Source organism: Bubalus bubalis, chromosome 3, assembly GCF_019923935.1.
Source record: "Bubalus bubalis isolate 160015118507 breed Murrah chromosome 3, NDDB_SH_1, whole genome shotgun sequence".
NCBI classification, from domain to species: Eukaryota; Metazoa; Chordata; class Mammalia; order Artiodactyla; family Bovidae; genus Bubalus; species Bubalus bubalis.
The window spans coordinates 86,388,705-86,410,681 of record NC_059159.1 but is presented as its reverse complement, the minus strand read 5'-3'; the positions used below and the strand labels follow the sequence as shown (position 1 = coordinate 86,410,681).

Sequence of the window (21,977 nt, the reverse complement as noted above, 5' to 3'; positions counted from 1 at the left end):
GTTTTTAACTCACAGCTTTTACACGACTGATCGTCATTTCGCCCCCAACTTTATTGACATATGATTGACACATAACATGGTGTGAGTTTAAGGTACAGCAGGTTGATTTGATACATGTAGAAACTGTAAAATGATTTGCACCATAGCATGAGCCACCCCCTGTATCCTGTCACATGGTTACTATTTCCTGTCACGTAGTTCCATAGTTGATCACTTTCTGCTGCTTGAAACATTCTCTTTCTTTATTATCAAAGATGCTACAATTCCTGGTTTTCCTCCTGCCCCTCTGCACCTTTTCAATTCCTTTATTGGTTCTTTCTTATTGCCCTCACCTCTCAAACAGGAGAGCTCCTTGGCTCAGTCCTCACAGTCCTTTAATCATATTATTGTCTTTTTTTTTTCATTTTTTTTCTTTTGAAAAATATGCCCTGCCTCCCATTCAGTCTTTACATAGTAATAATACCCTATTAGGCTTCTCCCCATGGTCTAGCGGTAAAGAATCCACCTGCAATGCAGGAGATGCTGAAGACTCAGGTTTGATCCCTGGGTTGGGAAGATCCCCTGGAGGAGGGCATGGTAACCCATTCCAGTATTCTTGCCTGGAGAATCCTATGCACAGAGGACCCTGGTGGGCTATAGTTCATAGGGTCAAACATGACTCAAGTGACTGAGCATGCATGCTCACATGCAGTAACTATTAACTCCCAATTTATATATATATATATATGTGTGTGTGTGTGTGTGTGTGTGTGTGTGTGTGTGTGTGTATCTATATCTATATATATAGATATAGCCTGGACCTATTAATCTTTTTAAATGATTTACATAGATGGGATTTTACAGATTGACACTTGATATTTTTAAAATTTTATTTTTGAATGTTCTGGGCCTTGCGTGCAGGCTTTCTCTCGTTGCAGCGAGTAGGGGCTACTCTGTAATTGCAGCGTGCAGGCTTTTCATTGCAGTGGCTTCTCGTGTTGCGGAACACAGGCTCTAGGCATATGGGCTTCAGTAGCTGTGGTTCTCAGGCTTAAGTGCTACACAGTATGTGAAATCTTCCCAGACTAGGGATTGAACCTGTGTCTCCTGCATTGGCAGGTGGATTTTTAACCACTAGACCACAGGGAAGTCCTGTATACCTCTTCTTTTGAGCTCTAGACTCCGTGTATCTAGATGCCTACTTAGCATTTCTACTTGGATGACTAAATAGAAATCTCAAATACAGCTCCTGATTTTCTTCCTACACCTACATCACCTGTGGTCTTCCTCATTCTCAGATCATGGAAATTTTATCTTTTCCATTACTTGGGCCAGAAACTTGGGTGTCAGCCCTGATTCTTCTCTTTTTCTCACAATCCACTTGTAAACTACTAGGAAAGCCTATTGTCTATCCCTTCAAAATATGGCTAGAATCTGAGTACTTTTCACCATCCACTGCTCCCACCCTAGTCTAAGCCTCCATTATGTATGTTCTTGATGTTGTGATAGTCTCTGTATCAGTTATTTATTACCACTCACTGTTGGAATTTGGTGGCTTAAAGCAACAATCTTTTATTAGTTTATGATTCTGGGGTTGGCAATTTGGATTAGGCTTGGGGCGGCTAGGTGTGGGGGGAGCTTTTTTTGCTGGTGGGTTAATGGCAACCAACCGTAGGTTTGGAGGCATCAGCTGGAATGGCTTATCTCTGCTACATCTGGTCCAGTAACCTGTCCCATGGTTGGTCTAATAGAGCCAAAAGAGCAAGAGGAAGCTACATGGCCTTCTGAGAGGTAGACTAAGAATTCCCACTTTACTTCTCCCATTGTTGCTCAAAGTAGTCACAAAGACAGCCCAAAGCCAAGGGGATGGAGAAGTAGCCTACTTATGAGAGGAGCAGCTAAGTCACTTTGTAAAGAAATGTGCATACCAAATTGGGAAGAGTTTGGGGCCATTTTTTGCGATCTACCATAGCTTTCTAAGGGCTTCCCCAGTGGCTCAGTGGTCAAGAATCTACTGGCAGTGTAGGAGACAGAGGAGACGTGGGTTTGATACCTGTGTCAGGAAGATCCCCTGAAGGAGGGCATGGCAAGCCACTCCAGTATTCTTGCCTGGAGAATGCCATGGACAGAGAAGCCTGGCAGACTACAGTCCATGGGGTCATAAAGTTGGGTTACCAACTTTGTCCACTTCAGTTGGACATGATTGAAGTGACAGCATGATAGCCTTCTAACTGGTCTGTTTTCCCTTGATCTCCTACCATGTTGTCAGCAACGGCAGTGACAGCGGTGCTTCCACAAGTCAGCTGAATATGAACAAAGTGACTTCATATCTTTAAAGGTTTTTTTTTTAATAAATACCTTGGAATTTTCTTCACATTTCTGTTTACAGTATCACTTCGCAACCAGTTGACCCCTTTCTCCCTCCCTGAATCCCAAATCTGCTCCTGTTCACAGTGCCTGAGGAATGTATTGAACATTTAACAGAAAGCTTGGAAGGAGATATGAAATGGAATGGACAAGGAGGGCTGGGGGAACAGGATAGTAAGGATTGTCTACCGACCCACCCACTAATTTACTGTTTCCCCTCCTTCCTTTCTATCTCTCTCTCTTCAGTTTATGAGATTTTAAGCTGTGTAGAATAGTTAGGGTTTAACAGGCCACTGAGTCCTTATGGAGCTTGGAAAGGGGGGCAAGTGCTGACAGCAGCGTTGGAATTGGGTGTGAATCAAATGCAAATCCAGCCTAGAGCTGTGCTGTGTGCTTTGTCGCTCAGTCGTGTCCAACTCTTTGTGACCCTACGGACTGTAGCCTGCCAGGCTCCTCTGTCCATGGGGATTCTCCAGGCAAGAACACTGAAGTGGGCTGCCATTCCCTTCTCCAGGGGATCTTCCCAACCCAGGGATCCAACCCAGGTCTCCTGCATTGCAGGTGGATTCTTTACCTTCTGAGCCACCAGGGAAGCTAGAACTAAGCATACAAAATTTAACATTAATTGTGTTATAGTGAAGATTGGCTTCAAATAAAGTTGAGAAAAAGATGAAGTTTGTACTCTCTTCACTCTGCACCCTTTTGTCCTGTAGACTCTCCTTCCAGAGATTTGTTGTTCAGTTGCTAAGTCGTGTCCAACTCTTTGCGACCCCATGGACTGCAGCACATCAGTGCTGTCTCTGTCTATCACCAACTCCCAGAGCTTGCTCAGACTCATGTCCATTAAGTCGATGATGCCATCACACCATCTCATCCTCTGTTGCCCCCTTCTCTTTTTTGTACCCCATTGATTGAGGATACTTGTGCATTATTGCCCTGTTTCAAAAATGAATGAAATGTCCCAGGCAGTCCAACAGTTGGGGCTCCATGCTTCCAATGCAGGGGGCATGGATTTGATCCCAGGTAGGGGAACTAGATCTCACATGCTGCGTGGCCAAAAACAAACAAATGACTCTTCCTGTCTTCGGCATCTCACTGTGTGACTGCATTTTTCTTCCACTTGTCTGAACCAGAAACCTTGGAGTCATCCTTCACTGTTCTTGCATTCCACATCCAATCCCTTAGCAAATTCTGTCAAAATAAGTGTGAAGCCTGACTTCTTCTGACCATCTCTACTACTCTTCTCTTTGTCCATGGCAATATGGTTTCTTTCCTGGATTATTGCCATAACCTCCTAACTGGTCTCCCTTTTTTTTATTCCTGCCCACATATGGTCTGTTCTCTAGAGGAGTTAGATGACCTTTTAAAAATGACAGTCAAGTGTGCTATCTCCCTGCCCCAAAGCCTCTAGGGCTATCTATCCCACTCAGAAACATCCAGAGCCCACAGTGTCTGTAGGGGCTTCTGTCACTGGCTCCTGCTCCTCTCTGTCATTTCTCACTTCCCAGCTTGCACATCTGTATCAACCATACTGGTGTCCTTGCTCTTCCCTGAATTTGCCACACATGCTTCTATCTCAGGGCTGTTGCCCTTAGCCCTTCTGTCTGGAACACTCATTGTTTCCTCTAGGTCTTTTTCCAAATGTCACTATGTCAGAAAGACATTTCTTGTGATTCTTTGGCAGATGCCAAAACATGTAAAGACCTCCTGAAAATGTATCTATTGATGACAATTTTTTTAGGTATTATATGCTATCTGCATTTTGGGAAAATTAAAGGAAAAATCAAACTCTTTGTACTGTAATTTAAGAAATTATAAATAGCTATCCTTTATAAAGTTTCAGTTATGCTAGATAAATAAGTTTTAAAGATCTGCTGTACAGCCTGATGCCAGTTGTTAAAGTACAATATTGTGTACACCAAAAAGTGGAAAAAAAAGGACACAAGGGAACTTTGGAAAGCGTTGCATGTGTCTGTTACATCGATTGTGGTGATGCATCATGGGTGTTTGCACATGTCCAGAGTCATCAAATTGTACACATTAAATATGTGATTTCTTTGTATATCCATTATACTTCAGTAAGTCTATTAAAAAATACCTCTGTCAACAGAGGCCGACGTCCTTGATTAAAATGAGATTGGAGGAAGTTGAACACACTGGAGGAACACTTAATTTTTTTCAGGGACCAGGTGGATTAATCTCCTGGCAAACGATTTAGAATCAAAGGTAATTCTGTTAGCTTAGTTGTTTGGAACACTGCAGGACCATTATAGCATCTAATAACTCCAAGGTGTGACTTTCTCATTAAATAGCTCTTAATAAGTGGTGTAATTGGATCAAGTGAGGCTTTTTATCTTGCTGTGTGCTGTGGTGAAACTGCCTCTTTAGACAGTGATAGAAGACCATGGTTCCAAGTGAATAAGTAAGATTACTACTTTTTTTTAATTGAGACTAAAAAAATTGATTTTTTGTTTGAAGAGAAGTGATAATTTTTATTTAATGTACAAAAGTAATGTATGCCCATTGTAGGAGGGGAAAGTTAAATGTAGCAAATATCAGGAGAAGAGGAATAGTATGTAATCAGTCATTAACTTGTTAACTAGAAATGAACTTAACGTTTTTGCATATTCACTTTTTCCCCTTAGTCTTGTCTTTATATCTGTAGTTTAAACTTGGTTGTGTTCATGATTGTGTATAAAAATTTCTCTCAGTATTTTTACTCTGCCATAAGCATATCTATGTATTGTTAAAACTCTTTGTAACTGTTTCACATTACTAATCAATACTTTATCTACATATTCCTTAGCTTACCTTTTAGAGCAATTAATGAATGACTTTGCACAAAAGATGCTGGCTTTACAATGGGAATTTGCTGTATGTCTCAGGAAACTCAAACAGGGGCTCTGTATCAACACGGAGGGGTGAGCTAGGGAGGGAGATGGGAGGGAGGCTCAAAAGAGAGCGGACATATGTATACCTATGGCTGATTCATGTTGAGGTTTGATGGAAAACAACAAAATTCTGTAAAGCAATTATCCTTCAATTAAAAAATAAATAAAAAGATGCCAATTTAAAGCCTTTTGTAGTTTTACACTTTTGAATTGGGAGGTGGCTAGAATTTGAAGCACATGTGCCACGCTTTGGGATATTGCCAAGAAGTGCCAAACGCTAAGGCCAAATGCTCAGTGAGTACCCTGACAGCCCACTTTCATAGACTGGGTTTAGTTGTTGACCTGCCCCAGACTTTCAACTTTACTGTGCTAAGTTCCCTATGGAATTGAGAACAGTGGGCTGGAGAGTGGCGAGAGGCTTGTGGTCCTGGGAACGATGCTGATCCTCCCTTACTGCTGTGGCTTTGCTTCCCAGCTGGTCTGGCCTTTGAGGACCCATGGATATTGGTTTGGAGGTAAGACAGGTTGGGAGCACTTTCATAAATAGGGCTTGTGTTTGGACTGAGAGGCAGAAGTAGATTTTGAAGTTGAAATGGAGCTCTGAGCGTTGGCTTTATTGTGAGTTGCCAATTCACTGTCGTTTTTCTAGTCAGACAGTTACTTCCAACACAGCATTGAGAAGTTCCATTGAACCCTGTACATGTGAAAATTGTATGTATTGGTCTTAAATTTGTGAAGTTAAAAATTATTCTCATGAGGAGCTAATGTTCCTTCTCTTCCCCCCTCTTCCACCTCCTCTTCATCCTTCTTTCTTTACATAAAGTTCTTGACTTGATCTGAAAGAGATTCTACACACTACACTGTGCCAACTGGATATTAGCATTACTTTGCTGAATCCTCTTCTGATTCTTGAATATACTGCTTGATGTCTCTTACTAATGTGAAAGGATTTACTAATGATCATCTGCCCAGGATGCTTGTGAAGGTTAACTAATATCAGATTATTAAGAACCCCACAAGTAAAACAGCCATGAATACTGCTAGCTATGTAATGGAAAATTGGTAAATGTTACTTCATTGGGTAATTATGTATTTAAAATGCCATTTACCCCAGTGGGAAATACACAGAGGTGATACCATGGGCTTCTAAAGGGTTGTAATACATAGAAGATTAAGAATATAGCTATGATAAATAATAGCTGTCAGCTGAAGCATTCATGTAAAACTTATGATGTATTCAAGTAACAAAGACCCATTTCCCATCACTATTAGATTTAGCTGGAAACAGTAAAGAACCAGTCTTATGTTGACATGTGTTCTTTGACCTTTTATTTGATTTTTGTAAAAAAAAAAATGTACCAAAATAAATAACGGCATGATAAAATCTCACTAATTTGGATTCTGCTGATTTGGGATTTGGGCTTGGCTGAAGTTTATCTTTATCCTATCTATATAGAAGTTATTTTCTCAGCTTAAAAAAGCTGGTAAAAAGAACTACTTATTTTCAAACCCTAAATGTGTTGACAATTGGATCTGGTTACTGTATTAATTTGAAAATAAAGTTGTTTACAATTTTTCTTTTTACTTTTCAGTTTAGTTCAGTTCAGTCACTCAGTCATGTCTGACTCTTTGCAACCCCATGGACTGCAGCACGTGAGGCTTCCTTCTTTTAAATTTATTTTAGTCTGTTTCATGGGTGAGAAAGATGTGGATATAGATTCTTCTCTGTTTCTCACTTTCTGTTTTGGAAAGTTGATCTGAAAACAAAATAAACAGTAGAATTCTGATTTGAACATATTTTTGAGTCTATTGTATATTAGGTGCTGTACTAAAGACAATAACTCAAAAACATTTATGAACTGCTTAGTACCTGCCAGACTTGGCAGGCGGTGAACAGGGTTCAGCTGTTTCTCCCAAGAAACTTGGAAGTGCAGGAGAGGAGCGCAGCAGGCTTGGTCAGTGAGGAGTCCTTCCTGCTTGAGATTCTCCTTCACTTGCGTCTGAGCAGGTGCCGCTGCTGCAGAGGTGGAGCTAGCCCCTTCAGAACTAGACGACATCTACAGCCTGAGGATTGGTGACAGTCCTCAGAGCGGAAAGGGCCATGAGAAACAGGCCCAGCTCTAGCACGGCCTCCGCGCGCCGTACCATTGTGCTCTCCTTGCATCGAGTGCACCGCCAGTTGGAGGTCAAGCTCTGTTTTCTGAGGCAGCTGCAGGAACTGAGAACATATCAGTGCCTTCCTCTTGATCTTCCTGGTTCTGAACACTACTTCCAGAACATTCCACCGTTATCTCAAGCTCCCGTGTGTTTTTACACGTGAACACATCCACGTGGAAATTGCCCAGCTTTGCTGAGCTGCATCTTGAACTGTCACCCGGTGGAGCTGCCTGCCAGACAAGCATTCATCTGCAGCAGTGTAGCCATCTGTGTTTGGGTGGTAATGTTTGAGTAACCATTTGGGCAAATAATTGCTTTCATCTATTGCAGTGAATATTTACTGTTTAAAAAGATGGAAAATGTAAATGTGAAAGCGTTGCTAGCAATGACAAGAAGGCTAGACTTACTAAAGATTGATACCAGTTGCCATGACCAAAGTGGCAATCTTTAGCTTTTGATAGATGCTCATTGAACTTGGAATGAATGGTCAATGATAAAATACAAGTATAAAATCTCAGAACATACACAAATGTGGTAGATAGATGTGTTGCTGGTAATGGTGCCACAGGATAAAGGTTAAGTTTAGATTGATAATTTTTGTGTTTTGTGCATGGCGTGGAGCACCCCTTTCATATGTAACTTTCATGCATCAGACTTTATATGTTTTTAGGGTTGCAATATACACTAAGATACAGAGCTATTTGTGGATGCTGATGAGCTGCTTTGGGAAACTGATCTAACACTATGTCCAAACCTAGATTGTTCTTTTTAAGATTTGCTTGATTCCCTGGGATGCAGCAAGATATAATAGAAAAAAAAAGAAAAAAAGAAACAAGGTATTGGATTTAGACTAAGATTCATAATAGTTAACATTTAGAAAGTGTTGGTTATGTGCCTGGTTCTGAGTGAATTGCTTTAATGGATTATTTTAGCTTTTTAAAAACTCTGTGTCAACTCTACTTTATAGAGGAGTGGTTAAGAATGTAAACTTTGCTTAGATTCATAGGCTGCACAGTTCATATCCATGCTCTGCTTCTTACTTAGGCAATTAATTTTGACCTCTCTTTGCCTCACATGGTTTTTCATATGAAAATGGGGATAATAATAGTAGTCATGTCATGGAGTTGTTTTGAATATTGGGTGAGAGAACACACATAAAGAGCTTCAACTGTGCCTGCCTGGCACGTGGTAAAATTCTCAGTAAATCCTGGCTATTAATATCACTGTATAACCTCAGGCAAGTTACTTCCTCTCTGAGCTCTTATTTTCTCATACAGGAAATGGAGTTAATAGTACCTAACTCAGAGTGGTTGTGACGATCCAATGGGATTAGTTACTTAGAGTGTTTGGTGGATGTGTGGCACACAGGAGCTGTTTCATCCAACGTGGTGTTCCAAAGCCCGTGTTGTGCTTTGTGTTTGTTCAGTGGATCTGTATTGAGCAGATAACTTGTTATATGCTGGGGTATCCTGGTCAAAAAGAGATCAGGTCCCTGCCCTCAAGACTTTGCATTTTACTGGTGGGGGGAGGGAAGAGTTTGCATTTTACTGGTGGGGGAGGGGGAGAGAGAGTCAGCAGAAATAAGTATATGATGATCCTTTGAGATTGTGATCAAAGCAATGAAGGATGTGGTAATGGGTCCCTGGGGGTAGGGAGTGGGGAACCACTTGGGGCTGGGTGGGTCGTGGAGTCTCAAGAGAAGATGTGAAAGGTGAGAGGAGTCAGCTGTTTGAACAGCAAGGGCACGAACACTTGATGAGGGACCTAGGGGCTCTAGACCTGCACACAGAAAGAACTTAGGGGGTCCACAGAGCAAACTGGAGGTTATTGTGGCTGAAGCCCCTTGGTTGAGGGAGAGTTGTGAGACCAGATCATGTAGGACCTTTTGGCCATGGTTTGGAGTTTGAATTTTATTACAAAGTGCAGTGGAATGCTGTTGAAAGGCTTTCAGCAGGTGAGTTAGAAGTCAACTATGTTTTGAATGGAATCTCATGCATTTCCTAACCTGAGGGCTGGTGTCTTATTTCTCTAGCTTTTGACTTACATATAAGATCCCACCCTAGTCTTTGATTAGAGATGCCTAACTTATCACTGCAGATGGTGACTGCAGCCATGAAATTAAAAGACGCTTACTCCTTGGAAGAAAAGTTATGACCAACCTAGATAACATATTGAAAAGCAGAGACATTACTTTGCTAACAAAGGTTCGTCTAGTCAAGGCTATGGTTTTTCCAGTGGTCATGTATGGATGCGAGAGTTGGACTGTGAAGAAAGCTGAATGCTGACGAATTGATGCTTTTGAAGTGTGGTGTTGGAGAAGACTCTTGAGAGTCCCTTGGACTGCAAGGAGATCCAACCAGTCCATTCTGAAGGAGATCAGCCCTGGGATTTCTTTGGAAGGAATGATGCTAAAGCTGAAACTCAAGTGCTTTGGCCACCTCATGTGAAGCGTTGACTCATTGGAAAAGACTCTGATGCTGGGAGGGATTGGGGTCAGGAGGAGAAGGGGATGACAGAGGATGAGATGGCTGGATGGCATCACCGACTCGATGGATGTGAGTTTTAGTGAACTCCGGGAGATGGTGATGGACAGGGAGGCCTGGCGTGCTGCGATTCATGGGGTCGCGAGGAGTCGGACACGACTGAGTGACTGAACTGAACTGAACTTATACCTAAACTTAAATTCTTCTCCATCCTTTACCTCCCTTGACTGTCCCACATTGTATCAAGGGAGGGAAGAAACACATTTTTAGAATGCATACCTACTGTGTCAACATCCTTTTGGCTTTCAGACTCCTTATTGTTCTTTGTATCATCTTGTGAGGCCAGTGTCCTCAGATTTACGCAATGAGGAATCAGGCTCCAGGTAGTAAGTGGTTAACCTAATTTTTTTAAAACCTAGTGGTGGAGTTAGGTTTTGCATCCAGTCTGTTTTTCCTGCTTCCCAACTCCTAACTCCGTGCATTTTTCTCTCTGTGTCATGTTACTCTTCATGGAGACAGAGGTATGTAAGACTAAGTATAATCAAACTAAAGATGTTTTCTCATCTTCATTATGGATCGTCTTAGGGTTTGCAAAAGAATATATGACATTGCTTCACAGTGCCCCATTCATCTTATTCACTGGAAATTTTCAAAGTGGTTCTTCAAACAGTGTGGTGATGATGTTGTTTTTGTGATTGTGTCTATTCAGGTCTGGAATATAGAGGTGTTCTCCAGCTTGGGCTACACTGAGTTAGTTAACAGCAGGGAGATTTACTATCTTCCTGTAAAACTCCTCGGCTCATTTGATCTTCAACTTTCTTCAGTACTAAGAGTGCAAGTTAAAATAACTCTATTCCATTTTACATGAATTTGATAATTTGCTTCTCATGAAAAATAAATGAGTTTGGCCAGTTTGCAGTAATCAGGAGAAATGTTTCCATTTGACTCGTCATCAGTCTACATAATTCTTTTCTAGAGTGAGAGTTCTTATTTTGGTATAAAATTTCCCAGGAGTCTAAAATAGGAAGATAATAATGGTTGTATTTTTCTTTGAAGATGAAGGAAGATTTTTAAATGGTCTAAAGTTAATTGAATCTAGTTAAATTATATTGACCCCTTTTCAACATTAGTCTTTCCATAGGACATTGTAAATGGCTAACAAAGTAATCTTTTATCATTTCTAAAATTTTCCTAATGTAGTACTGTTCATTTAATGACATCTGTTAATGATAGATTTCTACACTTGTAATGATGTAGGTTTTAGAAAGTCACATCCTCTGTTTCTAAAGAGTGTATAAGTATTTGAATAAAAGTTTTCATAATTTTTGAACTTTATTCAAATTACAAAAGACATATTCTTGTGTAAAAATTAGAAAATAGGAATAAGCAAAATTAAAAAGCACTGTAATTTATATTTTCCAAGTTTTTCTATGCACATACGTAACCAGGCTACCTGGATTTGAATTTCAGCTTATTGTATGACCTTGGGAAAGTTATCTGTCTTCTGTGCTTCAGTTTCTTCCTCTGTACAATGAGTGCCTATTTCATAGGGTTATTTTGAGGATTAAATGAGGTAATTAATGTGAAGTGCTGAGAATATTGCCTGGTCCCTAGTGAGAGCCACACACATGGGTTTTTTTTTTAAAAGCTTATTCAGAAAATTTCAAACATATATAAACATAGAATAGTATTATGAATTCTAATGTACCCATTTAGTATCAGCATTTAGGTATTCTTGTTTTACTTATGATTTCCTCCTTTTTTTTTCCCCTGGAGGGACATTGGTGTACTTCAGTTTGTGCCAAATTAATATTTGCTAAGAAGTAAATTATTTTAGAAGGCCAGTGTGCAAAATTTGAGTAATTTTATTAGAGGAAGAATACAAATCAAATATGTATAAAATACATTCTTTGGTGTTTGATTAAATTTTAGTTAACTGGTATTTGAAGTAATGTGATGAATTTGGAGATTTTACCTATGAAGATTAGACATTTATTGGTCAGTAAGGTCTCCAGTACTCGTGCCTGGAAAATTCCATGGATGGAGGAGCCTGGTAGGCTGCAGTCCATGGGGTCGCGAAGAGTCGGACACGACTGAGCAACTTCACTTTCACTTTTCACTTTCATGCATTGGAGAAGGAAATGGCAACCCACTCCAGTGTTCCCGCCTGGAGAATCCCAGGGACGGGGGAGCCTGGTGGGCTGCCGTCTATGGGGTCGCACAGAATCGGACACAACTGAAGTGACTTAGCAGCAGTAGCAGTAGCAAGGTCTTTAAAATGGGCAACAATTTTATAATAAATATACAGTAAAGGTTATTTTGTATCAACATAAAATATTTATTTAAAAACATAGTGAACAATTTGAGTAATTATTCTTTTGATGAAACAAAAGTATTTTAAAATTGTAATATTAGAGAAAATAATCATCATAAAGGATGTAATTTGAAGACTTCTTTGAAGACTTAGATTGGATACTGCAAAAAATTCTAGATTTAAATCAGTCTTTCAATTTTAAAAATTATTAATACTGTTTTTTAATTTATGTTTCATTATGTATTTGTCATATATATGCACATAAAAGACACTTTAGAAAAAATAATCCAAGAATAATTGAAGAAAATGTAACAAATCAGATATTATTCAAGTCGGTGGTTTTGTTTCCTACTTTCATGCTTGGTTCTCCTGGACAGTAATCAGTTCTAACTTGGAATTTCCTGCCTTTGATCTTATTTTAGACTCATTTCAAAATCTATGAGTAAGTAACATGTGATGGGACTGAGAAGAAACTAAATTGTAAAGGCAGGAATCTGATTGCAATTTGATGTATTTTAGTAAATTGCAGCCAGTGAGATCATCAGAACCCATAGTCACCTAACTTTGCTCAGCACTTGAATTATAGCTCTTAAAATTCCCGGGACTTGACGCAAGAATGTGGAGTGTGCTGGCTGTGCCTCATGTTACCCACGGTCCAGGGAAACACTGGGTTGGAAGTCACGAAACCTTTCTTCTTACATGAACTGCTGGGATGAGTACCTTTTCACTGAGTTGCTCAATCATTGTTTCTCTAGTGACAGAAGGCAGATGCTCCCAGGTCCACTATATTAGGGGTCCCCAACACCTGGGCCATGGGCCAGTACCAGTCCATGGCCTGTTAGGAACTGGGCCATACAGCAGGAGTTGAGTTCTGTAGCTTAAAGTGTGAAAGGAAGAAGCTAAGTAAATGGATAACTAATAATTGAAATAGCTTGATAAAGAAAAAAAGGCCTAGATTTTGTATCTCTGAAATAGGATCCCATTAATGTGAATGCAATTTGCTTTCTCTCAATCTGATGATGACTTTGTTTCTATAGACCAGTTTCCAGAAGGTACTGTCTGTAGCCCTGACTACCACCTACGTTGCTACTCTGAATCTTTGCTATATAGAAATTTGATAGTGAAGAGAGTTCAAAGTCATGGACTTTCCTGGTGATTCAGTGATTAAGACTCCTTGCTTCTCCTGCAGGGGACATGTGTTCCATCGCTGGTTAGGAAACTAAGATTCCACATGCAGCACGGTATGGCCAAAAAAAAACCCACCAGAAAACAGTTCAAAATCAATTCTTTCTCTGTGACCATTGAATAATGCCCCCTGCAAACTACCTTGCATAGTCCTTCTGCTGGGCTCCCATAGCTATCATGAATATAAATACAGTTGACCCGTGAACAACACGGGTCCACTTGTAAACAGATTTTTTTCAGTAAATGCATTACTGCAGTACTACATGATCCAAGGTAAGTTGAATTGGTGGATGAGGAACCACTGCTTTGAAGGGCAGATTATGATGTTGTATAGATTTTCAGTTGTGCAGGGGTTGGCATCCCTAACCCCTGCATTGTTCAAGGGTCGACTATAGATAACATTTTTCTCGTGTTTTTCAGATCATACCTTTTATTTGAAGTTTGACACTAAAGACTTTTGTGTGGTGTATGGTTTTGTGTTTTGTATGCTAGAGAAAGAAATGAGAAAGTTGAAAACCTAAGGTGTTTTATCTATCTGCTGCTTCTTTATTACTGCTAGAGTGCAACTGATTTATTGTTTTGAAAGTGTTCTTACATGGCTAAAATACTCTGGCAGCTAACTCAATAATTGGTTAAGTCAAACAAATGCTTTGATTCACCTGGAACTTAAAGCCCTCATTAAAAATTCTCTTTCTGGTTTAGATTCAGGCAGACAAAAAAAGCACAATGACAGGTTGGAGAGAAATCTTTTCAAATCAAACGTTCTTTTTTGTCACACATGGTTTATGGAGCAAAATGTGACTAGTTCCCTCTGAGTAAAGAATGTCATGGTAAGAAGTAATATATAATTGTTTTCTTTAATGTATAAAATGCCCAAGGGACATTGAGATTAAAAATAAAGTAGGACACAGGCTACGCTGCCAATGCTAAGCAAACATTTGTACTCTTTCTTGAAATTCCCTGAGAGAATATGATGTTTTGATACGTTGAAAGGCCAAGTGGTTGTGATTAACCTTGAAATAAAAATCTCTAGCAGATGAAAGACACTTGCAATTTGTAGCCCAAGGATAGCAAATCAAGGATGGTATCAAATCTATATTGCAGCTTGGGTAGTGGCTTTGAAACTGCCTTATGGCCATTTGTTAGGAAAGATAAAGTTACTGTAGATTTAAAAAACTTACTTGTTCTCTAAACCATTGTACCAAAACTTTGGACTGTCTTTTATATGCTTAGGTATTTGTCACTGATACTTAGACAATTTTGATAAAAGCAGTACTCTTTTTACTCCATTGGCCCACCTCCTCCTGGAGACAAAAGTCCTCTTTCTGGATGGTTCAACTTCTTCATTGCCATGATGTTATTAGCCTAACCAGCTGTTGGTCTGGTCTCTAGAGCATTTTGGAAGTCTATCATTCAGGTCTGGATCAGAGAGTATAATCCCACATTTCCTTCAGTTTAGCTCTGTCACTCTTGACATTTGGGTAAGTATATTATGTGATAAGCTAATAACCTCTGCTTCTCTCAATATTCTAGACTTGGCTTTCTTGAGTTAGATCAGATCATCAGAAAGCTCTGTTGAGCTTTGACTCCATTAGCTGAGGGTTTTTTTTTTTCTTCCTGAGTTACATATTATGATACAACCTTGACTTTCATTTTTTGTTTAAAAAAGAGGTAACAAAATTCTGTTTTGCTTATGTTATTGAGATTATTGTTTATTATATCACCCTGTATCCCATGGTGGTGGTGGTGGTGGTTTAGTCGCTAAGTCATGTCCGAATATTGTGACCCTGTGGACGGCCACTTGCCAGGCTCCTCTGTCCATGGGATTCTTGTCCAGTATTCTGGACAAGAATACTGGAATGGATTGCCATTTCCTTCTCCAGGGGATCTTCGTGACCCAGGGATTGAACCCGGGTCTTCTGCATTGCAGGCAGATTCTTTACGAACTGAGCTACAAGGGAAGCCCCAGTAGAAAGCCTAATGTGAGAAATTTCCTTCAGAGTTTAGGGGCATGAAAATTGTTTTCTGTGATAGAACTTTTCCATTTTTAGATAATAAGACATGTTCAATTTATCTTATTTATGAATTATCTGTGCTTGGATGCACAGGGGCAAATTTGAATATCAGTTTAGCAGTTTTTATCGATAAATTTTACAAATTAATTAAATAAATAGTATGTAAATCAGGAGTCAGTAACTACAGCCCACCTGCCTCCTATTTTTGTAAATAAAGTTTTATTGGAACACAACCCTGGTCATTTGTTTATGTATTGTCTGTAGCTGCTTTTCCTGCTACAGTGGCAAATCTGAGTGGTTGCTATTTGCCTTTACAGAAAAATATTAACAATCCTAATGTAATTAGTCACATGGTAGTATGGGTCAGGCCAAATGCAGTAGCACTGAAGAAATATAAAGTAAGGTGAATGCTCTTAAGATGTGGCTCCTTGAGAAAGGTTAAACAGAGAATATGCAGTATAAAAGGAATTTCACCTATAATTGTAGGAACATATCAGTTCAGTTCAGTTCAGTTGCTCAGTTGTGTCTGACTGTGACCCAATGGACTGCAGCACGCCAGGCCTCCCTGTCCATCATCAACTCCTGGAGTTTACTCAAACTCATGTCCATTGAGTCGGTGATGCCATCCAACCATCTCATCCTCTGTCATCCCCTTCTCCTCCTGCCTTCAATCTTTCCCAGTGTCAGGGTCTTTTCAGATGAGTCAGCTCTTTGCATCAGGTGGCCAAAGGATTGGAGTTTCAGCTTCAACATCAGTCCTTCCAGTGAATATTCAGGACCCATTTCCTTTAGGATTGACTGATTGGATCTTTTTTCTGTCCAAGGGACTCTCAAGAGTCTTTCTCCAACACCACAGTTCAAAATCATCAATTCTTCGGCTCTCACCTTTGTTTGTAGTCTTTGTAGTCCAACTCTCACATCCATACATGACTACTAGAAAAACCATAGCTTTGATTAGATGGACCTTTGCTGTCAAAGTAATGTCTCTGCTTTTTAATATGCTGTCTAGGTTGGTCATAACTTTTCTCCCAAGGAACAAGCATCTTTTAATTTAATGGCTGCAATCACCATCTGCTGTCATCATATAGAGGAGGACATATTATGTGGGAGAGAACAGCATAAATAAAATCCCTTAGGGACTTCCCTGTTCCCTGACAGTCCAGTGGTTAAGACTTTGTGCTTCCACTGCAGAGGGCATGGGTTCCATTACTGGTTGGGCAACTGAGATTCCACATGAGGGGTGGTGGGGATGGTGGGGTAGGCGGGAATCCCTTAGGAATGAACTGATTTTTGAGCACGTGGGTCTATTCTGAAAATGGTTTTCAGTTCAGTTCAGTTCAGTCACTCAGTTATGTCTGACTCTTTGCAACCCCATGAATCGCAGCACGTCAGGCCTCCCTGTCTGTCACCAACTCCCGGAGTTCACCCAAACTCATGTCCATTGAGTTGATGATGCCATCCAGCCATCTCATCCTCTGTCGTCCCCTTCTCCTCCTGCCCCCAATCCCTCCCAGCATCAGAGTCTTTTCTAATGAGTCAACTCTTCGTATGAGGTGGCCAAAGTATTGGAATTTCAGCTTTAGCATCAGTCCTTCCAAAGAACACCCAGGACTGATCTCCTTTAGGACTGGCTGGATCTCCTTGCAGTCCAAGGGACTCTCAAGAGTCTTCTCCAACACCACACTTCAAAAGCATCAATTCGTCGGCATTCAGCTTTCTTCACAGTCCAACTCTCACATCCATACATGACCACTGGAAAAACCATAGCCTTGACTAGACGGATCTTTGTTGGCAAAGTAATGTCTCTGCTTTTGAACATGCTGTCTAGGTTGGTCATAACTTTCCTTCCAAGGAGTAAGCGTCTTTTAATTTCATGGCTGCAGTCACCATCTGCAGTGATTTTGGAGCCCAAAAAAATAAAGTCTGCCACTGTTTCCACTGTTTCCCCATCTATTTGCCATGAAGTGATGGGACCAGATGCCATGATCTTCCTTTTCTGAATGTTGAGCTTTAAGCCAACTTTTTCACCCTCCTCTTTCACTTTCATCAAGAGGCTTTTTAGTTCCTCTTCGCTTTCTGCCATAAGGGTGGTGTCATCTGCATATCTGAGGTTATTGATGTTTTTCCTGGCAATCTTGATTCCGGCTTCTGCTTCTTCCAGCCCAGTGTTTCTCATGATGTACTCTGAAGAGAAGTTAAATAAGCAGGGTGACAATATACAGCCTTGACGTACTCCTTTTCATATTTGGAACCAGTCTGTTGTTCCATTTCCAGTTCTAACTGTTGCTTCCTGACCGCATATAGGTTTCTCAAGAGGCAGGCAGCTTAAAATTAGACAACTTCCCTCATAGCTCAGTCGGTAAAGAATCTGCCTGCAATGCAGGAGACCCGAGTTCAATTCCTGGGTCAGGAAGATTCTCTGGAGAAGGAAATGGCAACTCACTCCAGTATTCTCACCTGGAGAATCCCATGGACAAAGGAGCCTGGCAGGGCTCCTGTCCATGGGCTCATAAGAGTCAGACATGACTTAGCGACTAAACCACCAGAATTAGACAACAGTGAAAATGAAGTTGAATGTGTGAGATTGTTGTTGGAGACAACTTAAAAGCTGGAAATAAGTATTTGTATTTAATCTGCCAGGCTATTAAAAACCTGCTGTGTATTCTTTACAGAGAATTGATATGATGGAAATAGCATTTTAGGACAGTTAGTCTGACAGCCAGTGTATGGGGTAGAGAACCCCAAGTTTAACCAGTTACTGAAGGAAGTCTCATGTGAGCACTGACGATGATGAGTAGAGAAATGGAGGCATAAACTCTGAGATGCTGGAAGGAATGAAGCTGACTTTGTGACTGACTGGACTTTGAGAATGTTGGTGAAGAAAATTGTGAGAGGAGAACTGGGAAAAGATGCACTGAAATGGGAACAATTTTTATGAGAAAATATGTTTTGTTTTTAACAAAAAAAAGCCTCCAATCTGATGCTTTAGAGCCTCCTGAGAGAGGGTAGGGAAGTGTTTGGAGATAGGGACTAGATGAAGACTCTGGGAGAGTTTTCATGAAAGCAGAACAAGACAAGAGGCTTGGGAGCACCTTTAGGAAGGAAGGTGGCGCACGAGAAGCAGAGTGGAGAGAGGAATAGGAGGAACCAGTAGAACAGTGTTTACCAAGGTGTATCCCAAGGAAGGTTGGTTGTATAGACTGTTAACAGCTAGTTTCAGAAAAAAGGCGGCCATGACCAGATAAGTTTGGTAAACTCTGGATTAAGCAAAGTTTATCAAATTTCTTGCATTAGAACCTCTCAGATTCTTTAGTAGTGCACACCGTTATTTGTATCACCAACTAATATCTGTCTCTTCAATTATAGATTCATGTATCCAACTTTCTCCCTGATGTCTCTGCTTGGATATCCATTAGGCATCTAAAACTTACTTGTGCAAAATGGAATTCCTAGTCTTCCCTCAAAGAACTCATTTCCCTATCTCAGTTGATGGCAATTCTGTTTTTTCCTTTTCGTAAAAAATGCCATGGTAATTAATATATTCATGGTTTTTTTTTTCATGTGTAAAATGCCCAAAGGGATTGAAATTAAGAATGAAGCTGCTCAGATCAGAAACATTGGAGTCATCGTTGACCCTTTCCTTCTGCTATACTCTCATCCAGTCTGTTAGTAACCACATTGACTCTACCTTTGAAGATACCCAGAGTCTGACCACATCTCACCTCAAGTGATTCTATTAAAATCTTACCACTTTTTTTTTCCCCTGTAGTGGTTAACCATTTCACTCTGTATAAATACATCAGTCCTTTCAGTGGCCTACAAGGCCCTCTATGGTCTAGCTTCTCATTGGCTCTCATTTGCCATTTCCTTCCTCCTTTGCTCTGTTCCTAACTCATCCTTTTGCTCTTTCTGAGATGTATCTTAAGCAGATCATTAGTTTAGAGCTTTTGAATTCACTGTTTCCTGTGCCTGTGATTCTGTTTCCCTAGATTATCTGCGTGGCTAACTCCCAAATGGCACCCTCTAAAGTGACCACCATATTTAAATAGAAAGTGTATCCATCCCCCATTTCTCATCTCCTCCCCTTTGTTCTATTTGCTTTACTTAAAATTTTTTTTTTCTTCTTGTTTTATTGAGCTACAACTGACATTTAGCACTCTAATGCATAATGATTTGACATATACATCATCAAATGATTACCACAATAAGCTTAGTGAACATCCACTATTTCATACTGATACAAAATGAAAGAAATAGAAATGCAATATTTTTTTCCTTTTGATGAGAACTCTTAAGATTTACTCCCTTAACAACTTTTCTATGTAACATTCAGCACCGTGTTGTACATTACATCCCTGGTACCTATTTATCTTATAACTACAAATTTGTATGTTTTGACTGCCTTCATTCACTTCTGCCTTCCCCTCTCCTGTCTCTGGTTCCAGCTGCAAAATAAACCAGTCACAGGTATGAAATATATAGTGTGGGGAATATGTCTATAATTATTTAATAACTTTTGTGTTAGTGATGGTAAATCGACTTACCATAGCAATCATTTTGAAACGCTTAGAAATATCGAATCATTATGTGTGTAACAGGAACTCACATAGTGTTGTAGGCCAGTTGTACTTCAAAAACAAACTCATAGAAAAAGAGATCAGATTTATTTTTTTCCGGGCTTCCCTGGTAGCTCAGAGGTTAAAGCGTCTGCCTGCAAGGCGGGAGACCCAGGTTCAATCCCTGGGTTGGGAAGATCCCCTGGAGAAGGAAATGGCAACCCACTCCAGTATTCTTGCCTGGAGAATCCCATGGACAGAGGAGCCTGGTAGGTTACAGTCCACGGTGTCGCAAAGAGTCGGACACGACTGAGCGACTTCACTTTCACTTTCACTTATTTTTTTCCATTGTATCACCTGCTAACATATTTCATGTTTTATTTGGCTTTTTATTTACTTTTTGAATTTTCAAAATGGCAATATATGTCCCTACAAAATTCTTTTTTCCTCTCGAAGAGGTCTCTATCTTGGCTTTCCCCAAGACACACTTTGGGAAATTCTGTTATGATGTCTTATGGAACAACAGAGAAGAACATTTCAAGAAAGGTGAGATTAATACAACTGGGAAGTTGAATTTTTGACCTGCTTAAAAGCTAATGAGTGGATTAGATAAGGGACATGGTTTGCAGTCAGAACATGTTGTTTCAGTGCCGTGAAATGGCTAGTTCAAGGGAGTTAAGTTGGACCCATATGTTGAGGAAGAAAGGTAGCATAAATTATCCAGGGAGTTTGGGTTTAGAAGAAAAGCAAGACAGTAGTGAGAAAAAGCTACAGGTTCAACACAAAATGCCTTCATTTTTAAGATCAGGAGAGCTTGGTTGTGTTGCCTATTATTTTTATAAGGTAACTTAGAGTACAGTACTAATGTAAACATTTTTTTAAAGTTATACTGTAATAAATAGGTACAGCATCCTGCTTTTTACAGTGGGGTGTAATTCAGTGGGTTCAGTGCTGTGTGGTTAACTGGATCAAGTGAGATCCTTGGGAAACCCCCTTACGAGTTCTGTGCCTCCACTTTACTACTCTGTCCTCCTCTATGATTTTTTGTGATTGTTGTACTTGAGAACCCAATAGGCATGAGAGGCATGATGTACATATTAAAAGTTGGTGCCGATTGCTTGCTGTTCCTCTTTTAGAAGACAAAGGATCTGTCTGGATGTGTGAATTTCTAGGTCATTTCTATACTTCCTGAAAAAAACTCACCAGTGCTTCACACTGGTCACAAACGGGTGGATTCATGCTTCAGTGGAAGCTTGTACCAAAGTGAGGCACAGATTAAACAATTTTGTGAAAGTTTGGTTCTTTCTTCCTCAGAAGTTTTGATCCACAGAAGGATGAATTTCTATTTCAAATATGTGGTTGAACTTTTAAAATTCTACTATTTAGACATGAACTTTTGGATTTTTATTTGTTTCTGTGGCGTGAATTCATCTGTTTTGGGATTTGCTGTCATGGGAAAACTAAGAACGGCTGGGCATTTTTAGTTAACTGTGCCATGAGTCGTGGCATTTGAGGGCTGAAGTGCTTAACAGTGAAGGGTGTGCCAAGGGATTGTTCTCCAGGGCTCTGTGCTGTATTGCCATTGTTGTCTTTGTACAGAATTAACTTTCATGTTATTTGACAAATAGTTATTTGAACTCCTTTTCCAGAGTAACAAATATTCTTTTGTTTTGGTTACAGAATCTGCTTATATGTAAGAGAAGTAAAAATGTCGGATGACATAAGGAAAAGGTTTGAATTTCCAAATTCTCTTATCCAGTCACAGGTAATTTTATTTATTTGTTCATTTATTTATCTATTTATGTTTTATGGTAACAAATGAACATTTTTTGTGGATTGTTAATTGAAATTTATATTTTTAACATTATTTATATTTTTAACATTTTAAAATTTTTATTCATCTATATACAGGAGTATATATTAATAACTAACTTTTATATCAGTTAATTTGAAAATTTATATTGGACATAGGAAAGTAAATAGTGAAACTGACCAATCTGTGCTTTTATTTATGTCATACTTTTCTTCTT

General features: G+C 39.7%; 1 protein-coding gene across 3 annotated transcripts in view; it reads left to right on the top strand.

Moving 5' to 3' along the window:
- FOCAD (focadhesin) overlaps nucleotides 1-21,977 on the top strand; it is a 301,517-nt gene that overhangs the window by 3,954 nt on the left and 275,586 nt on the right. For all 3 annotated transcript variants that reach the window (XM_044939795.2, XM_044939797.2, XM_044939796.2), the window contains one exon: nucleotides 21,628-21,712. In XM_044939795.2, coding sequence (XP_044795730.1) covers nucleotides 21,656-21,712 — 57 coding nt within the window. In that variant the 5' untranslated portion in view covers nucleotides 21,628-21,655. Of the gene's footprint in view, nucleotides 1-21,627; nucleotides 21,713-21,977 lie in introns of those variants that run through there.